Source organism: Gorilla gorilla, chromosome 6 (genome assembly GCF_029281585.2).
Source record: "Gorilla gorilla gorilla isolate KB3781 chromosome 6, NHGRI_mGorGor1-v2.1_pri, whole genome shotgun sequence".
Lineage (NCBI taxonomy): Eukaryota > Metazoa > Chordata > Mammalia > Primates > Hominidae > Gorilla > Gorilla gorilla.
The window spans coordinates 142,441,688-142,469,149 of NC_073230.2; the positions used below are offsets into that span (position 1 = coordinate 142,441,688).

A 27,462-nucleotide genomic window follows, 5' to 3' on the forward strand; every position below is an offset into this window, starting at 1 on the left:
TTGAACTTTTGCCTTTCTTCTTTCTTTGCCTGGTACCTGGATTTTCGTGAAGACCTTTTGACTCCTTACTGATGAATACTCTGAAATTCTGGTTTGCTCTTTGCCTGTTGCTGCAAGTTCCTAGATGAATACAGTGAACTTTCCTAGGGAAATAACATTACTATAGTATATGTTGGAAATAAAAGGGCATGGATTAATAACTTTTCTGCAGATCTCATTATAGTACCTTTAAAAGCACTGTGTCTTTCATAGGAGTTTCATCTTTTTTTTTCCCCTTGCCTAAACCCCTTCCAGAATTCACGAGTGGAAATTATAGCACTAGAAGTATAATAGAAATTCAGCACACTGCCCTGGGAAATACTAAATGTTTCTCTATGAGAAATGAGTCAGCAGCAGGATTTTTTTTCCCTGTTAAGTGTCTTTTGTTTGTCAGTATTTTAGAAAGCTTTTGTAGGCAGGATATATTGGACACTAACAAGTGAATGAGCTGTTTGCCTTGGCTGTATGTGTAAACATAATCCCATTTTATAAAACATACAAATTCAAGATTTGGGACCCAAACTGTTTATTATGAGACAAAATAGTACAGAGAAAGCAAATATTTAGAGTAAACCACTTTGTTAGAAGATCAAAGATTAAATTTTGGGTCTGGGATTCCAAAGGACTGATAATTTTGAGCTAGTCTCTAGTGGTTATGTGCTGTCAAATGCTTTAAAACTTTTCAGGAATTAATTCTCTTGAATTAAGCACAGTCATTCAAAAATGATCAGCATTGTTGCTTCTAGAGGATTGGAATTTTAGAAGCAATATTGTCAAATTATCCCTTGAAGCTTGTGGTGCTTTTGTGCATTGAATTTTACTTAGGAAGGTATTAGTGGCATTTATTTCAGAGAGAAGTAAAATCACAATACTTGGCATTATTTATTATTGTTTACCATTCAAGGAATTTTATGGCTAAAGATATATGAATTTATTTTTTTAAAGAAAGTTGGAACAGAGACCAAAAAATCCATGAATCCTGTTTCCCAACATGCATATTTTCTCCCCCACCCTCCAATGAAATATCCTGTTCCAAAACATTAGCTATTCTGAGACAAGATACCCATACTGTAATTTTCCCTAAAAGTTTCATCATCTTATTAAATATATTCTGGTTGTGATGCATTGCAGGCTTGTTTTCATTTGTCTTTATGTAAAGAGAATTAATATTGTGTGCTATTTTGCTAGAAATGTAGAAGGAAACAAAACTAGTGAATTCTTTCTTGCTTTTAATTTCCTACAGAGCCAGGATACTTTCCCAGCCAGTTTTTTAAAAAATCACTTTGGTGACCTACTTCTTATTTTATTTTATTTTGTTTTTGATCTCCCAAACTATCTGTTGTCTATTTATAGAAGAAATATTTTGTCTTTTCTGTTCATTCATAATCTATCAGTGTCTTTAAGCCTCCACTTACTATTAAAGGAAAATATTCAACCACAGTTATTGCCAACTTGATAAACATTAGGGTAACATGTGCCTTGCTAATTTACCAGAACCACCTGCTACCCATTATTTCTCTAGAAAGACAGGCAGCGTCTTCAACTTCAGATGGTGACTGTGGCCTGAAGCCTCTGCATTTCAGAATCAATTTCTTCAACTCCTGCTGCCTAATTGTTGATTCTTTCCCAAAATCTGATTCATGAGTATTTTTATATTATTTTTATTTGAAAGAAGCTGGAAGGGGTTCTATACTTAACAAATAAGAAAAGCATAAGGAAGAGATGGAAGAAAAACTTCTCAAAGATGTGGTATCTTGTCAAGAATATGGAAGAAAAGAATGTGGGAAAAGAGAATGGTTGGTATGTGTGAGGGAAATGGACCTGTTTAAATGCGAAGGCAAAAATTCATTGCAGGAAGGGATGGTGGAGGTCAGCTTCACTTAGGTAGAGCTGTAGGTCCTCGAGAGTGCAGAAGGCGTTGAGTGAGTTGGAGCCGTTGCTTCCAGGGAGACCTTTCTCTCTTTTGGAAGGAAACCATTTTAAAAGGTTCATTGACTTCTGTTATGAAGAAAAAGATTAAATGTCAGATGTGAAAAGCAGAGAACTTTGTGGGTTTTGGGCTTGTTGTAATATTGAAGAAAGCTTCATGGAAAACATGGGAAAGAAATATACTTTAATGCTAAAAGTAGTTGTGTTTGGTTAGTAGGGTTGTAGTCTTTGCTTTTTCATCTCTGTTTTTCACCTCAAGTTATAGTGAAAATAATTCACTGTCAAAAAATTAAATTATTACTCAGGTTATTTTAATCACAAGAAATTATTAGAAATAAAAATGCCTGTGGGGGTATGAATGTTCATAAAACTAAATTTTAATATTGAAAAATATAATACCTGTTTTTAAACCAACTTGACATCATTCATTAATTTTATTATATATGTGTATCTTTATATATATTTGGTTATTTATTGGCTGCCTCTAGAATGGAAGAGAAGAGAGCACTAGTTTGTCTTGTTCAGCACTGGTGTATCTCCAGAATCTAGCACAGTGCCCACCTGACCCATAATAAATATTTGTTGATTGCAAGAATAAATTCCACATTTATGAAATATCTGCCATGGACCAGACATTGGGTAAAATGCCCAACAAATTATATGTGGTCCCTGTCCTCATGGAGTTTAAAGCAGGAAGGAAGGCGTTACTCAAAGAACGCTAAGAACGTGAGAATGAAAGCAGCCAGATTCTTGATATGCCATTTTCACTGTTTTTGCTTACCTCTGTATTGATTAATTTTTTTTTTTTTTTTTGGAGACGGAGTCTTGCTCTGTTGCCCAGGCTGAAGTGCAGTGGCGTGATCTTGGCTCACTGCATGCTCCGCCTCCTGGGTTCACACCATTCTCCTGCCTCAGCCTCCCAAGTAACTGGGACTACAGGCGCCTGCCACCACGCCCGGCTAATTTTTCTTATTTTTTGTAGAGACGGGGTTTCACCGTGTTAGCCAGGATGGTCTCCATCTCCTGACCTCGTGATCTGCCTGCCTCAGCCTCCCGAGTGTTGATTAAATTTTAACTGTTGCCAACTGTGCTTTGCTTAGAGATGATACCAATTTTTCATGTCATGGATAATGTTTGAGAGTTCCTGTATCCCCTTGCCAACAGATTGTATTATCAAATACTTTTATCCTTGCCAATCTGAGAGGTGAAAAATGGTATTTTTGGATTTGCATTTTTATTGTAAGGTTACACTTCTTTTCGTTTGTATAAAAGTAACTTGTCATGATATCTGGGTTATATATGGATGTATTACTTCAAAATAAAATGAGTTGCAAATGAGTGAAGATATAGATACAATAAGCCATGAAATGATACTGAAGCAGGGTGATAGGTACAAGGTGGTTCATTATCCTATTATCTTCACTTTTTTAATGTTTGAAATTTTCAACAGTACAATATTTAAAGTGTTTATTTCCTTTTCAATGAATTATTTTTCTAACATGTTTGTCTCATTGATTTGTAGGAACTCTTTACATATATAGGAAATTTGTTCTTTGGGATTTATTTTGTAATTTTCTGCCAGTTTCTTTCTCTTTTGACTTCATGATGTTTCTGGGCATGTAGACATTTGTTTTAATTTTTTATGAGGCTATATTTATCAGGTTTTATAGCTTCTGGGTTTTGTGTCATACTTAGAGCTTCCCTACTCTTAGATTATAATAAAATTTTCAACACTTTTCTAGTACTTATATAGTCTCATTCTTAATATTTATATCTTTGATAACATCTGGGATCTGAAGGAGTGACCAAACGACTTTTGAGCACACCTGACACATACTATACTGTATTGTAAGGGGTTGTACACCCTTTTCTTTTCTGTCATCCATGTATCTGTCATGTAATTGTCCATGTTAGCTGCATAATTGCTGAATAATTCTAACGCTGAGTCGTTTATCATATGGTGATGGTTCTTCTCAAGGTTGGTATTTGCCACATTTTCTAAAACTCTTTTTTTCCTCCTGGTTTCTCAGTCTGTGAAGACTATAGATTTTCAGAAATATGTTGAATTATTGCTCTAAAATTGGAAAAATATACTTTTGAAATATTTTTTATAATTTGGAGGCCAGAATTCAGAATGAGGGCATACTGCTGTAATAGAACATTCTTATAAAATGGTTTTATCTGTGAGGAAGACTAAAGGCTCAGGCCTCAAGGATATTTTTATAGTATGAATACAATGTTTATGGAAGGAGAAATAAATGAAATATTGCTCATGATTTTTTTTAGACCTGTGGCTAGATTCAGGCATGAGTTTCTATTTCACATAAATAGCATTTCGTTTTATCTCTTCTTTCTATATTAGTTACCCTTCTTCTAAGTATCCGAAATGCAGGACATGGTGGAATTGGTCATTTTATTTTACAGAAAAGTCATTTAAGAGCAGCTTTGAAGCAAGGTCAGGCATTTTCCTTGTGGCTTCTTGTAGCCATTCCCAAGCACCGCATGTAGCACCTGGACATGCTTGGAATCAGGAAGGGCCTCCGTGTAATTTAGATGAGTAGTTAATTCGAATCAAAGCAAGCGGGAAGCAAGTAAATTTAACTTCAGTGATTGTGATTCCATTTGATTAAATCTCTACTTTTGATTACACATATCATGAGAACATGCTTTAAATATACTCAACTATTAAATATTGAAGGGGATGAATAGGATGAACCAGGGACATATAGAAGAAATTCCACTATTCTTCAACTAGGATATGTCCCCTGCAGCTTAACTGAAATATTTTTAGAACAAATGAAAGGAATTAATTTTTTTTACATATGGGACTTGTTACTCCAATTGTTAACTAAAATATATAACTCATTACCATGAAAGGTCCCAAGTCTATATACTTTCTAGTAAGACTTAAATAAATTAATGGATAATAGCTCCATCCCATATACAGTGTCTGAGAAATGTCGATAATGTTCATAGTTCTTTTGTAAACATGAGTTTGGACAGCTATCATTCTGGTTGTGTATTGTCCTTTGGTTATAGTCATTAGAGAAAGGCTTCTTGGCTGAATAGGCCAGAGATGTTACTCAGTATTACATTTCTTAAACCTTTGTGTTTTATGTGGCAAAGTTAAAAAAAAAAACAACAACCTACTCTCGATTTCTCTTGTTTTACATATTATAGCAGGTTCAAATTAAAGATCTGACCAGTCAAAGAAATAGAGACAATCTGTTTCATGGACTGTCATAACTTTATTTAGATGTCAGCCATCATGCTGTATCAAGGCCACTTCTCTGTTTGTTAGAGTGGGAGCTGCCTTAGGTTTTGTCATTTTTGTGCACTTGCTATTGTTATAATAGGAAAGGCACTCCAAGCTAAAAATAATACTGGATCTTTTCATTGCCAAAATGAACTAACAAACCTACGTCAAAAGAAATTCTTCCGTTGATGATGTGTAGGGGTGGTGTCATATATGATTAAAGCACCTTCATGTGTCTCTCAGGCTGTATTTCAAATTGTCTGGGTCTTCTAGCTCCTGCCCCATCCTCTTGCTGTAGTCTCTAATCAGATTGGACTGTGAGTTTATAAGGGGAGGTAACTTTGTGTTTGCAGCCTGATTTAGGGCTGGGCACATACGAAATGCCTACAAGTTTATTTTTATGGAGATGTGGTCTCACTCTGTCGCTGAGGCTGGAATGTAGAGGCCCAATCATCATGGCTCACTGTAGCCTTGACCCCCCCTGGGCTCAAGAGATCCTCCTGCTTTAGCCTCCTGAGTAGTTGGGACTACAGGTATATGACACGATGCCTAGCTATTTAAAGTTTTTTTTTTTTTTTTTTTTTAAGAGATAGTGTCTCACACTGATTGCCCAGGCTGGCCTTGAACTCCTGGTCTCAAGAGTCTTTCCACTTTAGCCTCCCAAAATACTGGGATTACAGGTGTGAGCCACCATGCCTGGCCAGTTTTAATGAATGAATGAATAAGAAAAAGATGCAAATAAGGTCATTTAGTGGAAGATATTATTATTATTTTCAGCACTACTCACAGTGGGTCTATGGACCCACATCACCAGTGTCACTAGAGAGTAGGAAATGCAAATTTCCCCAAGAAGCAGTGGTTATTAAATTGGAATGTTTGGATGCAGGGCCCACAGGACTCTATGCCTTAGTTGATTCTTATGCACACTGAAGTTTGAGAACACTCTTTAGATAACATCACAAACATCATAGAATTTTGCAGTTTTGTAGTATTCACGCTTTGCAAAGCCATCTGCCATCTGGTATCTCACCTGAGTGAGCCTCACCACTTGCCTCCTCACAGGCAGGGGCAATATGATTAATCCCAGATTTACCCAGAGAAATGTGAAAGCTGAAATAATTTAACAGCTCACAAAGCTTGTTCGTGGTGCAATTAAGATTAGAAGTAGTCTTTTTCCACCATGTAAGTTTGCTTTCTGGCTTATATAAACATGATGTTTCCAACCCATGTCGTGGGCCTGATTTTGTTTGTCCTCAGAAGGACGATATCTGTACTAAATATCCATTTTCCTGCCCATACCTCACATTGTGGTCAGTGACAGGCCTCAGAGATAGCTGGACATGTTGAGAAGCATGAAAAGCAGCCACAGAGTGCCTGGATTTTAATTAGGTCACTTGAGAATCAAATTTTATTATCTAAACAATTCCTCTAGGGGCATTCTTGTACTAAGAACAATATAGTACTAAGAACAACAAAGCACTTGTACTAAGAACAACAAAGCACTAAGAATATGCACCTAAAATCTTAACTTTTGTTATCCCTGGGAAGTGGATTTATGGATCATTTTTCTAATATTCCACTATGATGAAATGTTATTTTTGGAATGGGGGAAAGGATTTCAAAAGAATGATACTGATACTTTAATTCAAAGAAATAGGGCCTGGGTTTATTTTCTAATTTTAGCCACAAATTTGGCATACATCAGGATTAGACGTTTGAGGTCATCTCTCCAGAACTCAGAAACCTGACTTGACAAGGAGGGAGTAACACAGGAAGGAAGTGATTAGTGCCAGGCCCCACTTCAGTATTCTTGTTATTTTTACTGTGTTTCATTCTATATTACTACTAATTTTTTCTTGCTCTTTTCATAGAGCAGATGGAGAATTAGTCAGCACTCTTTAAATAGTAACCCCTTTTTACATGAAGACTTATTAATAAGTGGTAAAATGTATTTCTATCCCTTAGAAGTAGGTATTAGATAACCTTGAAGATTAAATGGGCTCCATGTCCTATTTGAAATGAAAAATAGTAGCTCAGCCAGGCTTATTAAGGAAATGTGTATGAGAGATATGGGCAGGTAAAACAAAGACCGTTTTTATCTAATTATACGTTTCTTTTTATAAAATTATAAAGTTTTTATATAAAGTCTACGCTCTGAGTTCACTACTTTCTTACCTTTTAGAGCATAATCGTAGGGAAATAAACATTCTATGGTTATTGCTTTTGTCAGTGGGGAAAAGCATAACCCTGATATTAAAGTCTCAGTAGACAAGTAATAGAACAGAACTAATTCTTCTATCTTGTGTGTGTCTTTGCTTCGTGACCAAGTAAGGCAGCTTCTTGGCTGCAAACGTGGGTTTTCCAGCCAAATGACTAATTCAAGGTTCCCTGGATGTTAGATTTAGATTCAGATAGTCTTATCTCACCTTAAATATTGAGCATTTTTCACAGCTTGATGATGTAGCTTTACACTGTTGATGCTTTTTGCCTTCTGCAACTGTGACTGTTCCTTAACATGTGCCTCTTCTTAGCCTTCTGCCTTTTTTCATGGTAGCACTTGAAGATGAGATACCTAAGGATCACTTGGGGCTGGAAGTTAATAGATGATCTGGGAGAATAAGTAACATTTTACTTCTCTAGGAAGTCTGGTTTTAAAACCTGCTGGATAATTGGAAGTGTGTTTAAAGAATAAACACTTTCTTCATCCTGTTACTTTTCTGTTTTTTAAATATAAAATAGATTTTATTGCCATATTATTAAAGTTGGCTCTTAAAGTTTGTATCTTTCAGCTCGTAACTCTACTTCATGTTCTCATGTTTAGCTTGGTAAGGTTACCTTTTTGAGAGCATGGTTTTGTGTGAAATATTTTTTATTGTGGGCTTCTAAAATCAGGAGGTTATAATCTATAACACTTACTTTCTTACCACCTCTTATCTGTAATCAGGCCTCTCTCCCATTCTGCTGGAGCCCACTTTTTCATTCCTTTATCAACAAATATTTATTGCCTATCATATGCTATTTTGCCAATCAGTGTCATGCCAAATATTGGAATACAGTAATAAATCAGAAACTCATACCCACAGTGAGCTTACAGTAGAGGGGAAGAGGAAAGGACTGGAGGGAAGGAGAGACTAGTTTGAAGACAGTTTTAATAATCCCGGCAAAAGGCAACATGGCCGGCATGAGCAAGGTAACCGTGGCAATGGAGTGAAGGAGGCCTATTTGAGAGAGAGTAAAGAGGTAGCAGTAAAGAGACTTGGTGATGGCTTGGGTATGAGGGAAGAGGGGAGGTAAGGATTTTTTGCTGGGGCAAGCATTACCATTTACTGATGTGGAGAACATGAAGAAGTAGGTTTGGGGAAGAATATGATGAGTTCCATTTAAGTTATATTAAGTTAGCGGTCTACAGCTCAGGGGAGTAATCTGGCCAAGGGATATGTGTATGAGTTGATAGCAGGTAGATAATTGAAGATTAGGGGCAAATGAGCTCAGCTAGAGAGAATATGAGGGGGTTGAGAAGAGTTTACCGCATTTAAGGAACAGGCTGAGGATGAGGTTCCTGAGAAGGAATAACTGGAGAGGTGGCAGGAAAGCAGAAGAGTGGAGGGTTGTGGAGCCAGTGGAAGACAGTGTTTCAAGGAGGCACGAGTGGGCAGTAGAAACAAGTGCTGCGGCTATTTGATTAGAGGCCAAAGTGGGTTTCTTGGATGGAGCAAAATAATTATTTGGGACTTTTAGCAACAGCTGTTTTAGTAGAGTCCCAGGGGTGAAAACCTGTTTGCAGTGAGAAGGAAGAGGCAGTACAGACAGTTCTGTTGGCTCTCTTTCTAGCCTTGGCTTCCCTAGAATTATAGAGTACTAATAGCATTTTGGCCTCTCTTCTAAAATACTTTCCCTGTTTTCTAACGCCCCTAAAAAGGGACAGTCTCCAGAACTGTGTCCTTTGTTCTCTTATCTTTGAACTTCAGTTTCCTTGTCTATAAAATGGGGATAAAGTAGTACCTTCCTTATAGGGCTGTCCTAAGGATGAAATGAGATAATCCAAGTAAAGTACTTAACACAGTGCTCGGCATGTTGTGAGTAATTAGGAAAGAGTGGCTGTTATGAGCATAGTTCTCCTTTTTGTTGCTGTCATGATTTCATTGTCATTGTCACTGATACTTCATTTCAGTCTTACTTTCTTAGGGATCTCCTCCATTATGACAGGTAGCTAACTACCTGCCCCTTGTAGAAGAAGGACCCCAGATCATCATCTTTCATCCCAGACTTCTGCTTATATTGCCATCCTGCATTGCTCATTCTTTTACTCGTGAACTCGTTTGCCCTCAAAATTTGACTGTTTTCTCCATTCTGGACATTGGTCCATGTGATGTAGGAGAGATGTGTTTACAAAGAACCATAAAATAGGGATTCTGCCTACACTTTCTGGCCCAGGAGGCCATGCATACCTGTTTTGTCACTTCTCTCAGTTCATTGTAATAGTTTGTTTGGAGGGACTGTAGAATCACAGAGGAAAGAGAGAATTGGTTCTTACTCTGTGGATTAGGCCTCTTTTAAGTATAAGTGCCAGGAATTGAAATCACCTAACTTAATCAAAGAGGGGCTTTTTATTAGAATGATACAGAATTATTATGGAATATAAGCAGGACTTTACTAATTAAGCTGTAAGAAGGAGAGAGATGCAGCTGGGCCTTAGGAACATCCAGAGTATCTATTATCTCCTTTCCTTCCCTCTAGATGGTAAATGTTAAAGATACAGGAATTAATTCATTGTTACTTTTAATTTGCTTTTTTTAAGTGTTACATTCATATATATTTTTGTATGTAGCTCTCACAGTCAATTTCTGAGGAACCTGAAATTTGGAGAAGCCTATGATGTCTTGAAAGTCCCATGTCTATTTAGTAGAGAGCTGGTATTCAAGTCCAGGTTTCTAACTGGCATTTATACCACATTGCCATCCAGGATTAATATTTTCTTTCACTAACTGTGATGCTGCATTGAGTATTACTACATACTGTTTTGTGGCTTTAGAAATAACTTGTGAGAGAGGGGTATGTGTGTTATTTTTTTCTGAAGGGTAGAAATTGCAATTAATTGAAATTAAAATCTCTAAAGTTCTTGGGCCTTTACTAATTCAATTCAGCTTAAGGAATCATGAGGTAATTTAATGATCTTGCCTGCTCTTTTGTCTTTTTTAGATCAGTGGTGAAAACCTTGATCCTAGCAGGATGTAAGCAGCTGAGCTAGCTGCAACATAATGTTTTATTTATTTTATTTAATATTTTCTGGTGGGAGTTGGGCAGGGAATGATTTCAATGGGGCATTGTGTTTTCATCCTTAGTGTGTCTGTAGCTAAAGGCAAACAACTCTTTCTCAATCTTGTGTTGTGGGCAGTCAGAGAGTGTATATAAATATTAACAACATATTTCAGTTTATTTCTGGTAGCTTTAAATTGGGACAGGCTAGTGCAGATTTACATCCTGTTTATGTGAATGATTCCTAATCTCTTTTATTCTTTGCTGCATCAGAGGAGCGTCGTCTTCCTTTCTCCTTTTCTTTTTAAAGGAGTGTACGTGCTGGTGAGGGACAACATATGATTGACTTTGGTTTCTTTTTCCTTATTAGTCATTCACTGCTTATCCCACTACTGAATTCCACTCAATGATCCACTGAAACCCTTCTTGTCAAGGTCACTGGGGACCTTAAGTTGTAAATTTCTCTCTCTTAGCCTTACCATAGCCTTTGACTCTGCTGGTATTCTCTTCTCTTTGGTCCTCTGCAATGTTCCCTGGCTTCCTTCTTCCTCTCTAGTTACTTTCTAACCGTCTTTTTAATGATACTCTTTCCTGGAGTGTTGGTCCTGGACCTCACTTGCTTTTCTTATTCTGCATATTATCCCTGAGTGATCTCATCTCCTCAAATATTTATCACTTTTAAAATTTCCAGTATCATTCTCTCTCCTGAGCTCCAGACTTGCATATCTGACTCCCTAAGGATATAACACCTTAAACTTAACATATCCAGATAAAAACCCAGCATCTCTCCTTCTACTAGGTTTCCTTTTTTTTTTTTTTTTTGAGGCGGAGTTTCGCTCTTATTGCCCAGGCTGGAGTGCAGTGGCGCAATTTGGCTCACCCAACCTTCGCCTGCCGGGTTCAAGCGATTCTTCTGCCTCAGCCTTCCGAGTAGCTGGGATTACAGGCATGCGCCACGACGCCCAGCTAATTTTGTACTTTCAGTAGAGACGGGGTTTTTCCATGTTGGTCAGGCTCCCGACCTCAGGTGATCCGCCACCTCGGCCTCCCAAAGTGCTGGGATTACAGGCGTGAGCCACCATGCCTGGCCTCCTTCCAGATTTCTAATTTCACTTTAATTCTCTCTCCCCCTCGCCCACCCTCCCCCCCAAAAGCATAAACCAAAGAGTATCTGAGACAGGTCTCAATCAGTTTAGGAAGTTTATTTTGCCAAGGTTAAGGACGCAGCCATGACATAGTCTCAGGTCCTTACGAAATGTGCCCAAGGTGGTCAGGGCACAGCTAGTTTTTTAATTTTAATTTTAATTTTTATATTTTTATTTTATACATTTTATGGAGGCATGAGACATCAACCAGTATGTGTAAAATATACACTGGTTTCGTCCGGAAAGGTGGGGCAAGTCAAGCGAGGAGGGGCTTCTGGGTCATAGATAGATAGAGACAAACAGTTGCATTCTTTTGAGTTTCTGATTAGCCTTTCCAAAGGAAGCAATCAGATACAAATTAATCTCAGTGACCAGAGAGATGACGTTGAGTTCTGTCTGTTCTTTGTCCATGAGGAATTTCCGTGTGGACAAAATGTGAGGGAGGTATGTAGCTTTTTAAAAAAATCTTGGTAGCTATTTTTTTAAGGACTAGAACGGGAGGCAGGTTTGCACTAAGCAGTTCCCAGCTTGACTTTTCCCTTTGGCTTAGTGATTTTGGGGTCGCAAGATTTATTTTCCTTTCACACAGGAAAGGTAACCATTCTCCTCAGTGTTGCTCAAGCCAGAAATTTAGACAAAGGAAACTTGAACCTTTCCCTGTCTTTAGAATTGTGCCATTACCTCAGCTAGTTCTGTGCATTTTCTAATTCGATTTTTCCAGCAGTGTTGTGAGTCTCTTAGAACAGTTATTAATTAATACTTTCACTTTGCAGACGGGGACACTTGGAGAAGTTGGGAGAATTTTTTTCATAACGAAAGATGTAGGAAGTGTCAGTGCTGGGAAAGAATGGACATCTATTGTTTCTTACATGTTACTTAAGAAGGAGAAAGAAATAAAAAACCAAGTGAACTAAAAGAGAAAAGTTGATGTCCTCCTGGTAGTAAGAATGTAAAGGAATCAGCTTTCACAACACCTCGCTTTTTGAGACGCCAGGTTTCATTTTTCACTGTTTTATGTATTTCCTCTTCAGTGCTAGAGAGGTGTTGGATCTTCACTCTCCCCACTCAGAGCCATAGCTGCTGTTCTTTTAACAGCTATATTGAGGTATAATTCACTGCTGCACGATTCACCTATTGAAAGTATACAATTCATTGGTTTTTAGTAAATTCATAGAGTTTTGCAGCCGTCACCACTATCTGGTTCTAGCACGTTTATGTCCTCCCTAAAACAAATCCCGTATACTTATCAGTCAGTTCCCACCCACCCCCAGCCTAAGTAACCACTTATATATATTGTGTCTCTATAAATTTGCCTATCCTGAATATTTTATATAACTATAATCATATAGTATATGGTCTTCTGTGACCTTTTTTCACTTACCATAGTAATTTCAAGGTTAATTCCAATTGTACCATGTATCAGTACTTCATTCCTTTTTGTGGCCAAATAATATTCTATTGTATGAATATACCGCATTTTATCCATTTATCAGTTGATGGATATTTGGATTGTTTCCACCTTTGGGTTGTTGCGCATAACACTGCTAAGGACATTTGTGTACAAGTTTTTGTGTGCATGTATGTTTTCATTTCTCTTGGGCATATAGCTAGGAATGGAATCACTGGCTCCATATGGTAACTATGTTTAATGTCTTGAGGAACTGCCAAACTTGTTTTCCAAAGCGGCTGCACCATTTTACATTCCCACTGGCACTGTTTGAGATTTCCAATTTCTCTGCATCCTTACTGATACTTTTTATTGCTTTTCTTTTTTATTGTAACCATCCTAGTGGACCGAAATTCTAGCTCATTGTGATTTTGATCTGCATATCTCTGATGGCTAAAGATGTTAAGCATCTTTTTGTTTGCTTATTGGCCATTCATATATTTTCTTTGGAGCAATGGATATTTAAATCCTTTGTCCATTTTTAAGTTCAGTTGTCTTTTTATTATGAGTGTAAGATTTTAGATTTGTCTTTTATCAGATTAATGATTTACAAATATTTTCTCTCATTTTGTGTATTGCCTTTTTACTTTCTTGATGATATCATTTGAAGCACAAACATTTTAAATTTTGGTGTCAGAGCTGTGGGTTTTGTTAAATAATATGACACCGTTGTGCTTCGGTAAGGTGGAAGAGAGCTTTCCTCTAGTTAAAATGGCGGGAGGTCTCAAAAAAGGTAGAGCTGCAAGTTCCTAGCTACTATTACACCTCCTTTCCTTCCTCCCTCTGTAGCCTGTCCTGTGGCTATGATGGCCACACTATAGGAACAGGCCTGTTTTGGCTTTGAGCCTCCAGGAGTGGCAGAAACTGGAACTGTGTCAGCATTTTATTAAGAGATTGCTATTTCCAAGATGTTAATAGATACTGTGAATCTCATCTTACACCTCTATTCTCTACTGGGTTTTTTTTTTTTCTCTAAACGTAGCGCTGTTCCTGGCTGCTGAGCAGCTCTTGTGCTTGACGGACAGGCAAGGTATGCAGTTGTGGCACTCATTGGCCCTGGAGATAACCAGATAACAGCACCCCTAACAAGAGGAGCCACTTTTCTGTTAAAACTTTGCTGCTGGTTCACAATCCTGTATCTAGAACTTCATGCCATTGGGACATTAGACACCAGTGTGCCTCAGGCATCTGAATGTCATGGATCAATATGGTTTCAAACAATATTTTGAATACCCCAATATTTACCTTAACATACATTAAGTTTTAATTTTCTCCGGTAAGGACATTTGGCAACATGACTGCCATTCATGGCAGAAAATAACTAAGATTTTCCTATCAAGAGAGTACAAAAGATATAATGTTAAATAAATTTACCTTTGTGAAGAGTCAATATATTATTCATACTTGCTATCCACCACTCAAAAACATATTACAGTCTATAGATTCATATTTGAGAACTACAGTGTTACATACCTAGGAGAAATCTTTGTTGGGAAAGGAGAACCTTCACTTAATCAGGTATTTTACTGATTAAGTTACTGATCTGTATGATGCCAGATACCAGTTTTATACCGATTATTTCCCTGCACCACATTAAGTGTTTCAGTTGGTATGTTTAGACACGTTTTTGTATTTTGTATGTATCTTTGCTAATATTTGAGTAGTTCTTCAGTAACACAGATGAGAAAGACGAATTATTTTAGATATATGTGAGTATAAATATGAATTTGACCCTTAAGGATTAAAAAGAATCATCAATCAAAAGGTAGAATGGCTTCTATTTATAAATACAATGTGTAACTACTGGATTATATATGTATAGTCTAGGCTGGGAGTACTACATAAATTCTATTGATTTTGTCTCATCTGAATTACAATGTCAAATAGATACTAGGGTTTTACCATAAGATAGTTATGGGCTGTCTCATTGTCACATTAATTACAATAATTAGGCAGTAAAGAAGCCATAGGAATAGATAATATGTTGTACGTTTGGATGAGATTGTAGTTATAACCCCTTATTTATGGTAATAAAACCTTGTTAATTGACACTGCTGACAAGCTCTTTTGCTTTCCTTTTCAACTTTCCAAGTTGGTTTATCAGTCTATTTAGGAATTACAAGCTGAGAGCCACAAAATATACAATAAAGCTCACATTGCAAGATTTTCTGTACTTGTTCATGCTATACACATTAAATTCATTCACCAGTATTTGCTAACTATTATTCTAAGTGCTCTTAAGTATTCAGAGATGTATAAAGCAGTGCCTACTCTGAAAGATTAATAATGGAGAAGTGAGGTAAAGTATCTATATATAAAGAAATATGACTGACATTTATTGAGCAACATATGTGAGGCTCATGTGATAAGTTCCTTAAAAGCAGACGAAAGAGTATACAAGTTCAGAGGAAGAAAAGATGATTCCAGGCCTGTGTGATCATTGAAACTATAAGTCTCAGTGGTAGAGGAATTACTTTGCATCTATGCCATAAATCTTTGAGCTATCTATTCTAGAGCTGTAGTGAAAGGTAGGTGGCTAAATGTACTGACATGGAAATCAACTTTTGTTCTAGGCTTAGCTGCACTGCAACCTTATTTTGTGTCCTTGAGTATATAAAATTGATGTAATAATATGTGTCCAGCATATCTCACTGTGATGAATGAGATAATGTGGATGCCTGAGCTTCTCCCTGTGGTGAAAGTCAGATTGCTTGGCAGGTGTATGTTTTTTTTTTTCAGGCAACTCAGGCCGTACATTTGGATGGTAGTAAGCATAGCTTTCCATGACTAAATGGATTAATATCCTTATCAAAGTGCCTAATTTATTGCTAGGGAATAGCATATTCTGTGTAACATCTGAGCTGTTGTCTGAAAAAATTACATGAATTCCTTGGAGCAGCTGCCTGTATGAATACATAGTAGTAGTATTGTAATCTGTGAACTATGTTAAAAAGGCAACATGTTTATTGAGATGCTATTGCTGGTTTAGGGGCTTTACAATTGGTTTTAAAATTCTTACATCATTTACATTTTATAGCAGAGGAAACTGAGGCTTAGATAAGTTTTTAAAAGTTGCTTAGATAATACGGTTGTTTGAATTCACATCTGCTGAAATCTAACGTTAATGCTGTTTACATTGTAGAATGCTACTTTAGTTTGATGTTTTACTTGCAGGTCACTGTAAGCCATTTATCTGCATGTATGTATGTGTAAATGTTATTTATTTGTTTATGCCACTAGGTTGCTTCTAGAACTGCTGGAGTTACTGTTTGACAAGTTTAATGCTGTAGCCACTGCACACTCTGTGGTCCTGGGATACCTGCAGGACACTGTAGTGACTCCACTGACTCAGCAGGAAGATATCAAACTGTATGATATGGCAGATGTATGGGTAAAGATCCAAGATGTTCTACAGGTAAGAGCCTTTTACAAAGGGTGTCATCTTGATTCAGAGTAACAGTTTAGAATAACAACAACAACAGCAACAACAAGCCACCTAAAACATTATCTTAAGAGTCATAAACAGGGTGAGAAAGTAATGCTTGCATTTGAATGTGATGTTGCTGATGGCATTAACTTCTACCATCTTCAAAAAACTTTTTAACAGGCTGTGTGCAGTGGCTCATTCCTGTAATCCCAGTACTTTGGGAGGCCAAGGCGGGTGGATCACCTGAGGTCAGGAGTCTGAGACCAGTCTGGCCAACATGGTGAAACCTTGTCTCTACTAAAAATACAAAAATTAGCTGGGCGTGGTGGCGGGCGCCTGTAATCTCAGTTACTCGGGAGGCTGAGGCAGGAGAGTTGCTTGAACTCGGGAGGCAGAGTTTGCAGTGAGCCATTGTACCACTGCACTCCAGCCTGGGTAACAGAGTGAGACTCCGTCTAAACAAAAAAAACCTTTTAACAGACTTCTTTTTTTTTTGGCAGACTTTAAAAATAGAAGCATATTCTCAATATGTATAGTATCTGGCTTTCTGTTGTAGTATACTTTACTTGACTGGAATTAGTCATATATTAAGGTAAAAAACATTAAAATATTCTTAAGCATTATTTTATAAACATGTACATAGCTTAATTTTGTTGACTATTTCCTTACAGTCAACTTTTGCATATATTGGGTTACATGACAGAACAAGAGCTTATTTTGAGAGATGAGAATAGATCTGTGAGGTATAAATGTATCACTTTGCTTGATTTGTTGAAGATTAGAGGAATAATATTATTCTTTGGTATGATGCTGCTGAAATGATATTTAGAAATTGTATTATACTTTTTCTCCATATGTGAGCAAAATATATTTGATTTAGCCAGATGGAAATTAGAAATATAATTAAGAGTTAGCTGAAGCAAGCTTTGACATAACTAAATAGAAGTAACTTAGTTAGATAGTTTCTGCTAATATGAAAAAAATTAAGTATATGTGGGGAATTGGAAAATGGAACTGTGTAGGAATGAAATTACTTGCATGGCAAATAAGAGTCTTTGCAGAAAAAAGTAAATCATGAATGTAAATTATAGTCATTTTTTAGAATGTAGACATGCTCTTGGTGGATTGAATGATTGATTCCTGGTTTTTCATTCATTAGACAACTTTTGGTACAGTGTATATGCTTTACTGGTGGTTCAGTAGAAATAATATTGGTTGAAACTTTTTACTGCTTTGTCAATTGCCATGCCTGTAGTACGTGCTTGGTGAATATTTTTGTATTGAATAAAATATCTTTATGGGTTGGAGGCTGGTTATTTAACATTTTGCATGTTGATATGTTTATCCGTCTTATGTAAATAATGTGTGCCTTTCGTATCCATGTTTAAGTATGAAATAATAGATTCTAAAGCTAGATAAAAAATAATTAGAAATAGGGACTTCTGTTTCTCATCTTGATGAAGTTACCTTTTGCTGTAAGCAACTTAGGTAGTCAGCACAGTCAACTGAGAAAAAAGAACACACTAGGTGAGCTTTACCCTGCATCTTCCTCGTGAATACTTTCCAAACTATTAGCCCTTTGGTCAGATATGAAGCTGTGTACACCACAAGGCTTGGCAGAAAACAACTACTGTGGGACTGTGAGCTGAATGAAGATTTCAGAAGTTGGAAACTTCTCAGCAGTGTTGGAGCTCAGACCAGCCAGTGTGGGGAAAGCTTGCTGAACATACTGTGCTTTCAGCTGTGACCTCAGAAAGGTCACACCTTATGAGTAGGGCTATTCTAGGAGTAGAGTACTATAGACCTCATACAGCAAAGCCCCAAACCAAGCCTCTATTTTATCATGTTGATCCACCTGTAAATTTATTGTCTGATAGAACAAAACTCTCTCTAAAGTAAGACAACATAATTCAGTTTCTGAATAACAAAGCACCCGCAATGTCTAGCATAGAATTATTATGCTTGTTAAAAAGCAGGAAAATGTGACTCTTAACCAGAATGAAAAAGTTGATAGAAATAAATATCTAAAATGAAAAATCCACCAGGGAGTGGTGGCTCACGCCTGTAATCTCAGCACTTTGGGAGGCTGAGGTAGGTGGATCATTTGAGGGCAGGAGTTCAAGACCAGCCTGACCAAAATGGTGAAACCCTGTCTCTACTGAAAATACAAAAAAATTAGCTGGGCGTGGTGGCAGGCGCCTGTAATCCCAGCTACTCAGGAAGCTGAGGCAGCAGAATTGCTTGAACCCAGGAGGTGGAGGTTGCAGTGAGCCGAGATTGTGCCTCTGCACTGCAGCCTGGGTGACAGTGTGAGACTCAATCTCAAATAAATAAATAAATAAATAAATAAAATGAAAAATTCACCAGATGGATTTAGCTGCAGATAACATACTGTAGAAGAAAGGATCAGTGAATTTGAGGATAGATCAATGTAAACCATCCAAATTAAAGCACAGAGAAAAAATAGACAAAAGGAAAATGAACAAAGCTATAATATCTTCAAGGATATTATGCAGCTTAACAATTATGTGGTTTACAGGTACAGAAGGAGAGAGGACAGAGAGATTGGGGTAGAAAAATATCAGGAGAAATGGTGACCAAATGTTTTGAAATTTGTTGAGAAACATAAACCCACAGATGCAAGAAACGTAACAAATCCCAAGCAAGATAAACACAAAGAAAATCAACACATACGCACATTATGAAAACCAAAGAAAAAATTCTTAAAAATAGCCAGAGGAAGAAAGACACATTGCCTACAAAGCAAACAGTGATAAAAATTATCAGTGACATCTCATCAGAAACAATGCAAGCCAGAAGTCAATGTATGTCAATCTAAGAATGTTGAAAAGAAACAAAAATTGTCAATCTAGAATTTTGTATTACTGAAAATATTCTTTAAAATGAAGCTGAAATAGAGACATTTTCAAATGAACTAAAACTTAAAGAATTTGTCACCACTAGACTTTCACTTAAGGAAATGTTATAGAAAGTTTTTCAGCCACGCGCGATGGCTCGTGCCTGTAATCCCAGCACTTTGGGAACCCGAGGCGGGTGGATCACGAGGTCAGGAGTTCAAGACCAGCCTGGCCAAGATGGTGAAACCCTGTCTCTATGAAAAATACAAAAAAATTAACTGAGTGTGGTGTCTGGCGCCTGTAATCCCAGCTACTCCGGAAGCTGAGGCAGAGAATTGCTTGAACTGGGGAGGTGGAGGTTGTAGTGAGCTGCGATCGCGCCACTGCACTCCAGCCTGGGCGGCAGAGTGAGACTCCATCTCAAAAAAAAAAAAGAGTTTTTCAGGCTGAAGGAAAATAATACCAGATGGTAACTTAGATCTACAGAAAAAAGTAAATAGGGCCAGAAATGGTGAATATGTGGACAAAAAAAAAAAATGCTTTTCCCCCCCGCATTTCTTGATTTATTTTTATTTAAAGAATTTTTTAAATTTCTAAGTCAAAAACAATCATAGTGTATGTGGGTATTATAATATATTTTGGAAGGCAATATATGACAATAATTACACAAAAGTTGGGAGTAGGGTAAATGATACTATGCTGTTGTGAATTTCTTATATAATTCATGAAGAGGTATAATGTTTAGGGTAGCCTATGATAAGTTAAGGATGCATATTTCAATCCCTAGGGCAAACATTAAAATTCTAAGATAGATACATAGCTAAGAAGCCAGTTGAGGGGATAAAACTGAACAGTGAATAAATATTTGATTAATCCAGAAGAAAGGAAAGGAGGAAAAAGAACAAGGAAGAAAGAAACGATAAAAAACAAAGATAGGATGAATAGAACCCAAAAGCAAGATGATAGACTTAGCACCAACCATATCAATAATTACATTAGACATAAATCGACCAGATACTCCAGTTGAAAGACAGAGATCATACTGGATTTAAAAAAAACCAAGACCCAACCATGCTGTTTCAAGAGATGCATTTTATGATATTTTATTACTTTAAAAATTTTTAAATAATTTTAAAATTGTAGAAAAGTTGTGACAATAAGAATAGTACAAAGAGCCATATACCTCTTTATTTGGATTCAGCTGTTCTTAACGTTTTACCACTTTTTTCCTGTTTTCTCTGTGTATATATGGACACACACATGCATTTTTCTTTGAAAAATGGACAGCAAGTTATCTACTCTGCTGTCTATATTCTTGTTTTGTTAACTGACCCAGTAATGTTCTGTATAGCAGTATTTTTGCCCCTCCAGTAGAGAAACCAGTTTAGAATCAGGTGTTTCATTTAGTTGTCTTTAAACTTGAACATTTATAGTCTTTTTTTTTTCTCTTTTCTGACAGTGGCACTTTTGAAAAATATGTCTCTCTCCCCTTTTAATACAAGTATGTCATTTTGGGTTTAAAAGATCCACTTTAAACATAAAATTAAACGTATGAGAATGGAAAGAGATAACCATGAAATACTAATAAAAATAGCTAGTATTACACAAATACATCAGACATTTTTAGAATATATAAATGTAATTATTTGTATTATACTACTATGACATTTAGAGCTTGAATACATCAAGGCCTAGATAGTATGTTATGGACTATGTAATTTTACTTATGGCAAGGTCATAAAATACTTTGTGAATAAGTTTTTATGACCCCCCCATCTTTGGCTTTTACTTATGTTCTGAACTGAAAACAATTATTAAATCTGTTAGGATCCTATTTAGAATACTACCATGAGGAATTAGTTATGATAATAAACAAAGTAAGATATCATGTCTTCCCTAACTCTGCTTACTTTGTAATTGTCAGATGTATATAATTCCTGTACGGCTGAAAACGAAACCCATTATTTCATAGTAAAGATGATTGTAATGAACTAAGCAACTTTAAATTCCATCAGTTATTAACAGGTGAAATTTACAGATTAAAAATAGGTTTTTCTGGCTTATTAAATGAGTTATACGTTTCATACATGTAGTTTCAAATGAGTGATTTGGCCACATGTTCTCACTCATAGGTGGGAATTGAACAATGAGAACACTTCTTTACAGGAAGGGGAACATCACACACCAGAGCCTGTCGTGGGGTGGGGGGAGGGGGGAGGGATAGCATTAGGAGATATACCTAATGTAAATGACGAGTTAATGGGTGCAGCACACCAACATGTCACATGTATACATATGTAACAAACCTGCACGTTGTGCACATGTACCCTAGAACTTAAAGTATAATAAAAATAAAATAAAATAAAATAAAATGAGTGATTTGGGGATTCTGTCTTTAAGTTACGGAATGAGTTGTTTAAACAGCTTTATTGAAATATAATTTACATGCTATAAAGTTTACCTATTTAAAGTATAGATTTCAGTGGTTTTTTAATTATATTTATGGAGTTGTACAACCATCACAATCATATCATTTTAGAACATTTTCATCTATGCCAAAAGAAACCTTGTATCTATTAGCAGTCACTCCTCATATCCCACCCCCTTTACCTCTAGGCCTAGCCTGTTAGGTACTGATCTACTTTTTGGAAATGACTTATTTTTATCATAGATCTATGATCTTTATTTTTTTATTTTTCTAAAATATGGGTCCTTGGAAATTTTATAGTTTAAGAGAAAGTAGACAAGATGAATTTAAGACACTAAAAGAGGTATCAATTATGTGTTATATCTGTCAGAAACTTGTAGTCTCCAAATTATACACTTGGCAGTGCTGTTGCTGTTCCGCGTTAATGCATACATGTACCAATGGCATAAGCTATTTGACAGAGAAAGAACATAGAACTGAAACCATTCTAATGAAAAGTGAGAGATCTGACATAGAAATAACATTTTATTTCATGTATTTTGTTTAATTGCTCTGAGGCCAAGATATGGCAGTGTTCTTTGCATTTTTGCTTGCTTTCTCTTTCCACATTTTTCTTCGCCTCTTAACTATGTACTTTTCTGCCCTTATCTTTTTTCTTAAGCATGTTGTGGAAGAATGGCCTTAGTCATGACTTGAGTTAATCTGTTGATTGTTTCTTAACTATCTATTCTACTCATCTTTATTATTGCCCTATAAATTTGAGCATAGAGCATTTTTGAATAAGAGGTTCATATAAATATTTTATTTTGTAATTGCTATGCAATAAAAATTGTTATTTAACTTTTAAATTATTTTTAGATTTCCATGTTTTCTAGTTCTCTCAGAATTCTTTCAGGTTATACAGTACTGAGTAATATTAAGCTGTATACCCATCAATAAACTAGATGGCTAATGGCACAGACACACAGACAGACTAATGTTGCTGAATGTAAGAAGAGTAGTAGATGTAATATGTAATGTTATTATTCTGAGACATGTTGAATGGCCCAAGAAAGGTTTTGGAGATTGATGATGAGTTGATCCTTGGAGGATTTGTAGAGGTAGAGGAGATGGGAAATGGCACTCCAGGCAGGTGGAAAGGCTCATGAGATAGTATTTGCAAGTGGCAAAAAAGGAATGAATAGACAAGGATATTCAGGGATAGGTAAGAAGAAGAGTTTAGCATAACTGAAGGTTTATTTTGTGGATCTGATGAAAAGCTTGGATAGGTAGATTTGGGTGCAGGTTGTGAAAACCAGTTCGGGTTATCTAAGTGGTTTGTGATTTATCTTTACAGTAATAGTTTCTGAACCTGGTTACACATTTGACTTATCTAGGGATTGATTCTTAGCTCCATCCTACACCTTATGAATGACAGTCACTGTGGATAAGGACTACATTCTGTTTTTCAGCTACTAAGGTGATTCTGATATATTTGTTTAGGATCTTGTATTTGGAAGTCTTTGTGTTGGGTAAGTGGTTCTCAATGTATACCTCTTGGACCATCATCAGCATTATATGGGAACATATTAAAAAATTCAGATTTGTATCCGCACCTTTGATTGACTGAAACAAGAACTCTGGGGGCGGGACCTTCAGGTGATTCTTATGCACACTGAAGTTTGAGGACCTTTGCTGTAGGTAATATGGCAACTTTGGAGATTTATATTAGAGTGTGATGAGGTGAAGGAAGATTAATGTGGTAGCAATGAAAAGGACTGAGTAGAGAGGGTAGAGACTAAGACAGGCAAACTATTTTGTAGGCTAGTGGAGAGTCTATGCATATATTACTTGAGATATTGTTTAGTAGTGAAGTAAACAAGATAGGCTTTGGTGTATGCTAAAGGAATACAAAGAAGGGAGAAGAAGATTTCTAAACCTTTTCAGAGTCTTTTATAAAATCTGTAAGATGATATGGTCCATCTGCCAGCCTAGTTTCCAGTATGACAGATATTTTAATGATGGTTTAGTGTTAAATTATTGGGACCAACTATGTGCTGAGTACTGGGGAATAGAAAAAAATACATGAACACCAGAGACCCCCGGCTGGGAAATATTTAATGTTCACTTATATGGAGGGTTTAGGACGAAGATTTTTGGTTAAGTTTCTATGTACAGTTTTACACATGGGGCTGATTTAGTTTTCATGTACTTGTTGGAGGAGTGTTCTTTAGGTTAGAAATCATTCCTGGATAACAAAATAATTGAACAGAATACTAGAAGCCTTTAGTTAAGTATGTAACAGCATGAATGAAGATGATGGGATATTATGATGAATAGAGTTATAAGTGTTTAGAATTCAAATTTCTGTATTTCTTTGAATGGAAAACATTTCCTGCTGAAAAGTTGAAATGTTCCTTGTATATTAAATTCTTTGTATAGTAAATTAATTCTTGGAAGAGAGAATACTTTTTGATCTTTTAATGACTTCAGCAGTTTTTTTCCACTGCAACTTGGGCTTCCCCTGGCAGCCAGAACCCATCCTTTAGTTGGAAGGCTCATTTGTCTCAGCGTGTTTTTGTCTGGAGACAGACAGTGAGGAGACAAGGCTATAGCTATCATAGTAACGGGGTGTCATAGTTTTTCCCTGGTGTCAGCCCTGTGACCACACACCATTGCACTCCTTTTTCAGTTTTCACTCTTTTGGAAACTGTGATAATAGAAATACATGTTTTTGCCCTTTTGAGCAGCGGCAGTACCTTCCAAAATGACACCTACTTGGTGACAAATGTGTCATATTGTTGCCTGTGTGTTTTCAAGTGTATAAAAGACTGAGGTACACTAGAAACACAAAATATTCAATCTTGTTGAATTCTGCATAGCAAAGGAAGAGGATCACTTTGAACAAACCCATCCTCCAGACGTTATGATTCTGTAAAAAATCTAAAGTTTTTTCACATCTCATTTCAAAACACAACTGTCGATTTAGCCATTGTTGACTTAAATGTGTAACTCCTTGGCATGCTAAGCAGTGTCTACAGATGGGGACAGTGGGTTCTGATTATACTGTTTACCACTAGCAGTGACACCTAGAACAAGTCACTTTACTTTTTTTAGTGCCTTGATTTCTTTTTTCTGGAGATTAATGGAGACAGAATGTAAAATCGTTTTACTTTTGTTAACTGCCATATAAATGTTTAGTGATAAAATTAACCTCTTGCAGAGAGAGCTTGAAGTTTGCTGTCAGGTAAGAGAATCCACAAAATTATTAGTACTGATCCTTGACCTGGAGGGGATTTTCAAGGAGACAGATGTAATTTCTATTTTGAATTCAGGTCTGAAACTAGGTTATTCTTAGGTTCTGTCGACTTTGATATTTTGGTTAGCTGAGGATTCTATACCTTAAAGTAAAACAAACCTATTTTAATATTTCAGGCCAGAAAACGTATGAGAGTATTCTCACAGAAATAGTTTTTTGTCATTTCTCAGCCTATAAAACTTTTTGATAACCTCTATTTTGCGTGGCATCGTGAAGTCATGTTGTTGGCCAGGCCATTGAATCTCCACAAAAGTGCTTGCTCCTAGAATGTTTCTTCTGTCTCGTCAGTGGATAATATGCTGCCAAATGAACAGAATATAATTAACATTTACAAGTTAAATTAAAAATCTTCTAAATTCGAGTTTGTTTCTGTAGCACCAGGACTCTCCCTGTGTTGTTTTATGTTCACTACTAATTCTTCAAGCAGGAACTGATGAGCAGCCAGGGAGATTCCTCTGGCTTCTAGTACAGACATAGCAAATGCCCAAATCAGAGTGCTAGGGTGTCTAATGCGTAGTGAAGTGTGATGTCAGTGTCATGGACATCTGAATACATTGCGGCAAACTTTAGAAAATAGTAGCTTGGCAGGGGATACCCCAGAATAGGTTGATCTGGTAGGAAGGCTGTTCTCCTTAAATTTTCACATACCTGGGATGGGCCTGCTCGGGCCTCATTACGTCTTGGTCTAGAGAACACAGGTGTAGAAATGGCAGGTCTTCCTTCTCCCTCACTGCCTCCAAAGCTTATCTCTGTCTGGTTTTGTCTGATATTTTAGAGGGTGAACTGTTAAAAGCCAAGTGTCCGTCAGACTCATGCTCCTTTAAGTGTGCTCATCAAGATTTGGTGCACCTGGGCCAAGGCAAGAATGTTGCTAGGAACCAAGAGGCCATAATAAGTTGTGGTGATTAATAGCATGAAGTGAAATAGTGTGATGTAGAAAGTGTCATTCTGTGATTTGAGTGAAATTAAAGCTACTGGCATGACCTTCACTGACATATTGCTCTTGCCTACTTGAGAAGGTTTTAGAGCAAAGGTAATTACATTTTCCTGAATTGGTCTTTTTTTTTTTTTTTTAAGCGTATTTAAAAAAAAACGTTTTCTGATTGTGGAAGCAATGAGTATGTCTGAATCCTTGAGTATAGCGATAGTTCTTCTAATTTTTTTTTTTTTCTGTATACCAAATTCTTCAGAAACTTGGTGGCTTAAGACATCAACCATTTTATTTCTCATAGTTTTGTGAGTCAGGAATTCATGAAGGCTCCAATGCACAGTGCTTCTACTTGACATGGCATTGGCTGAGAACATTCACTTGGCCGCGCATCTGCAGCATGGACTGGTTAGAAGGTCCAAGAAGACTTTATTATGTATCTGGCACCATCACGCTTCTCCACGTGGCTTCTGTTTCATCATGTGACCTTGCAGCAGCGTTGTCTCAGGGTAGTTGGACTTCATACATGATTGCTAGCTTTAACTAGAGAGCATTCTAAAGGGTGAAGGCTGCAGGTCTTTTAAGGCCTGGCCTTGGGGCATTACTTGGTATCACGTCTACTGTGTTCTTTTGGTCAATTGGGTAGCTCAGATTTAAATGGAGGGAAAATAGAATTTATTTAGTGTGAAGAGTGGCAAGGAATTTCCAGCTATTTTTTTCTGCCACTTCGTTGTGGACTTTGTAAGTTTGCCTTTATAGACCCACCAGTCAGACATTGGCATGAGGTCGTTGTCTTTGGGTTTGTGTCACAAGATAGAGGCCGGTATTTCATTGTCTACTGCTCTTAATTTGTTAGAGAATATTTACGTGATTACCGGATTCAGCAACATTTCACCAGTTTGATCACATTAAAGACCATTCAAGATACATTTAGCAAAATACAAGTCTTTCACAGAACTCTTTTGTTCAAGTGAGTTAATTCTTGGAGTAGTTACACTTTGTCACTTTACACTCAAGTACTGAAATGATTTTTTATATGTTATTAATCCCTTTGATCTTTCTGTTGTTACAGTTTGTCGTATTGCGCCCCATTTTAGAGATGGAGAAACTGTGATGGGTTTTAAATCATGTTTTTTAGCACCAAAGAGTCAAATACGGAAGTCGGCTTGCCCTAGCTTTCTTTTGCAATTTTTAAGTCATTGATTTAAAAGCCTACTTTGTCTTATACTTTGGCATCTTGACATTTTACTTAAGAGAATCCGTGATAACTTTCAACTGATTCATTTAATTGAAATTATTTCAGTTCACATATTTTTAAAATCAAGGCTTTGTGTTGAGAAATATGGCCAACCAGGGATTTGTTTGTATATATAGAAGTGTGTTTACCACTATACATGTGTACATGTATTCATGTATGATTGTTTTCTAATTGTGAATATTCAGGATTTCAA

The 27,462-nt window shown here is 36.6% G+C and overlaps 1 protein-coding gene across 2 annotated transcripts in view; it reads left to right on the plus strand.

The window, feature by feature from the left end:
• EXOC4 (exocyst complex component 4) overlaps window positions 1-27,462 on the plus strand; it is an 804,715-nt gene that overhangs the window by 103,876 nt on the left and 673,377 nt on the right. For both annotated transcript variants that reach the window (XM_019031456.4, XM_063708773.1), the window contains exon 7: window positions 16,313-16,487. In XM_019031456.4, coding sequence (XP_018887001.1) covers window positions 16,313-16,487 — 175 coding nt within the window. The remainder of the gene's footprint in view (window positions 1-16,312; window positions 16,488-27,462) is intronic.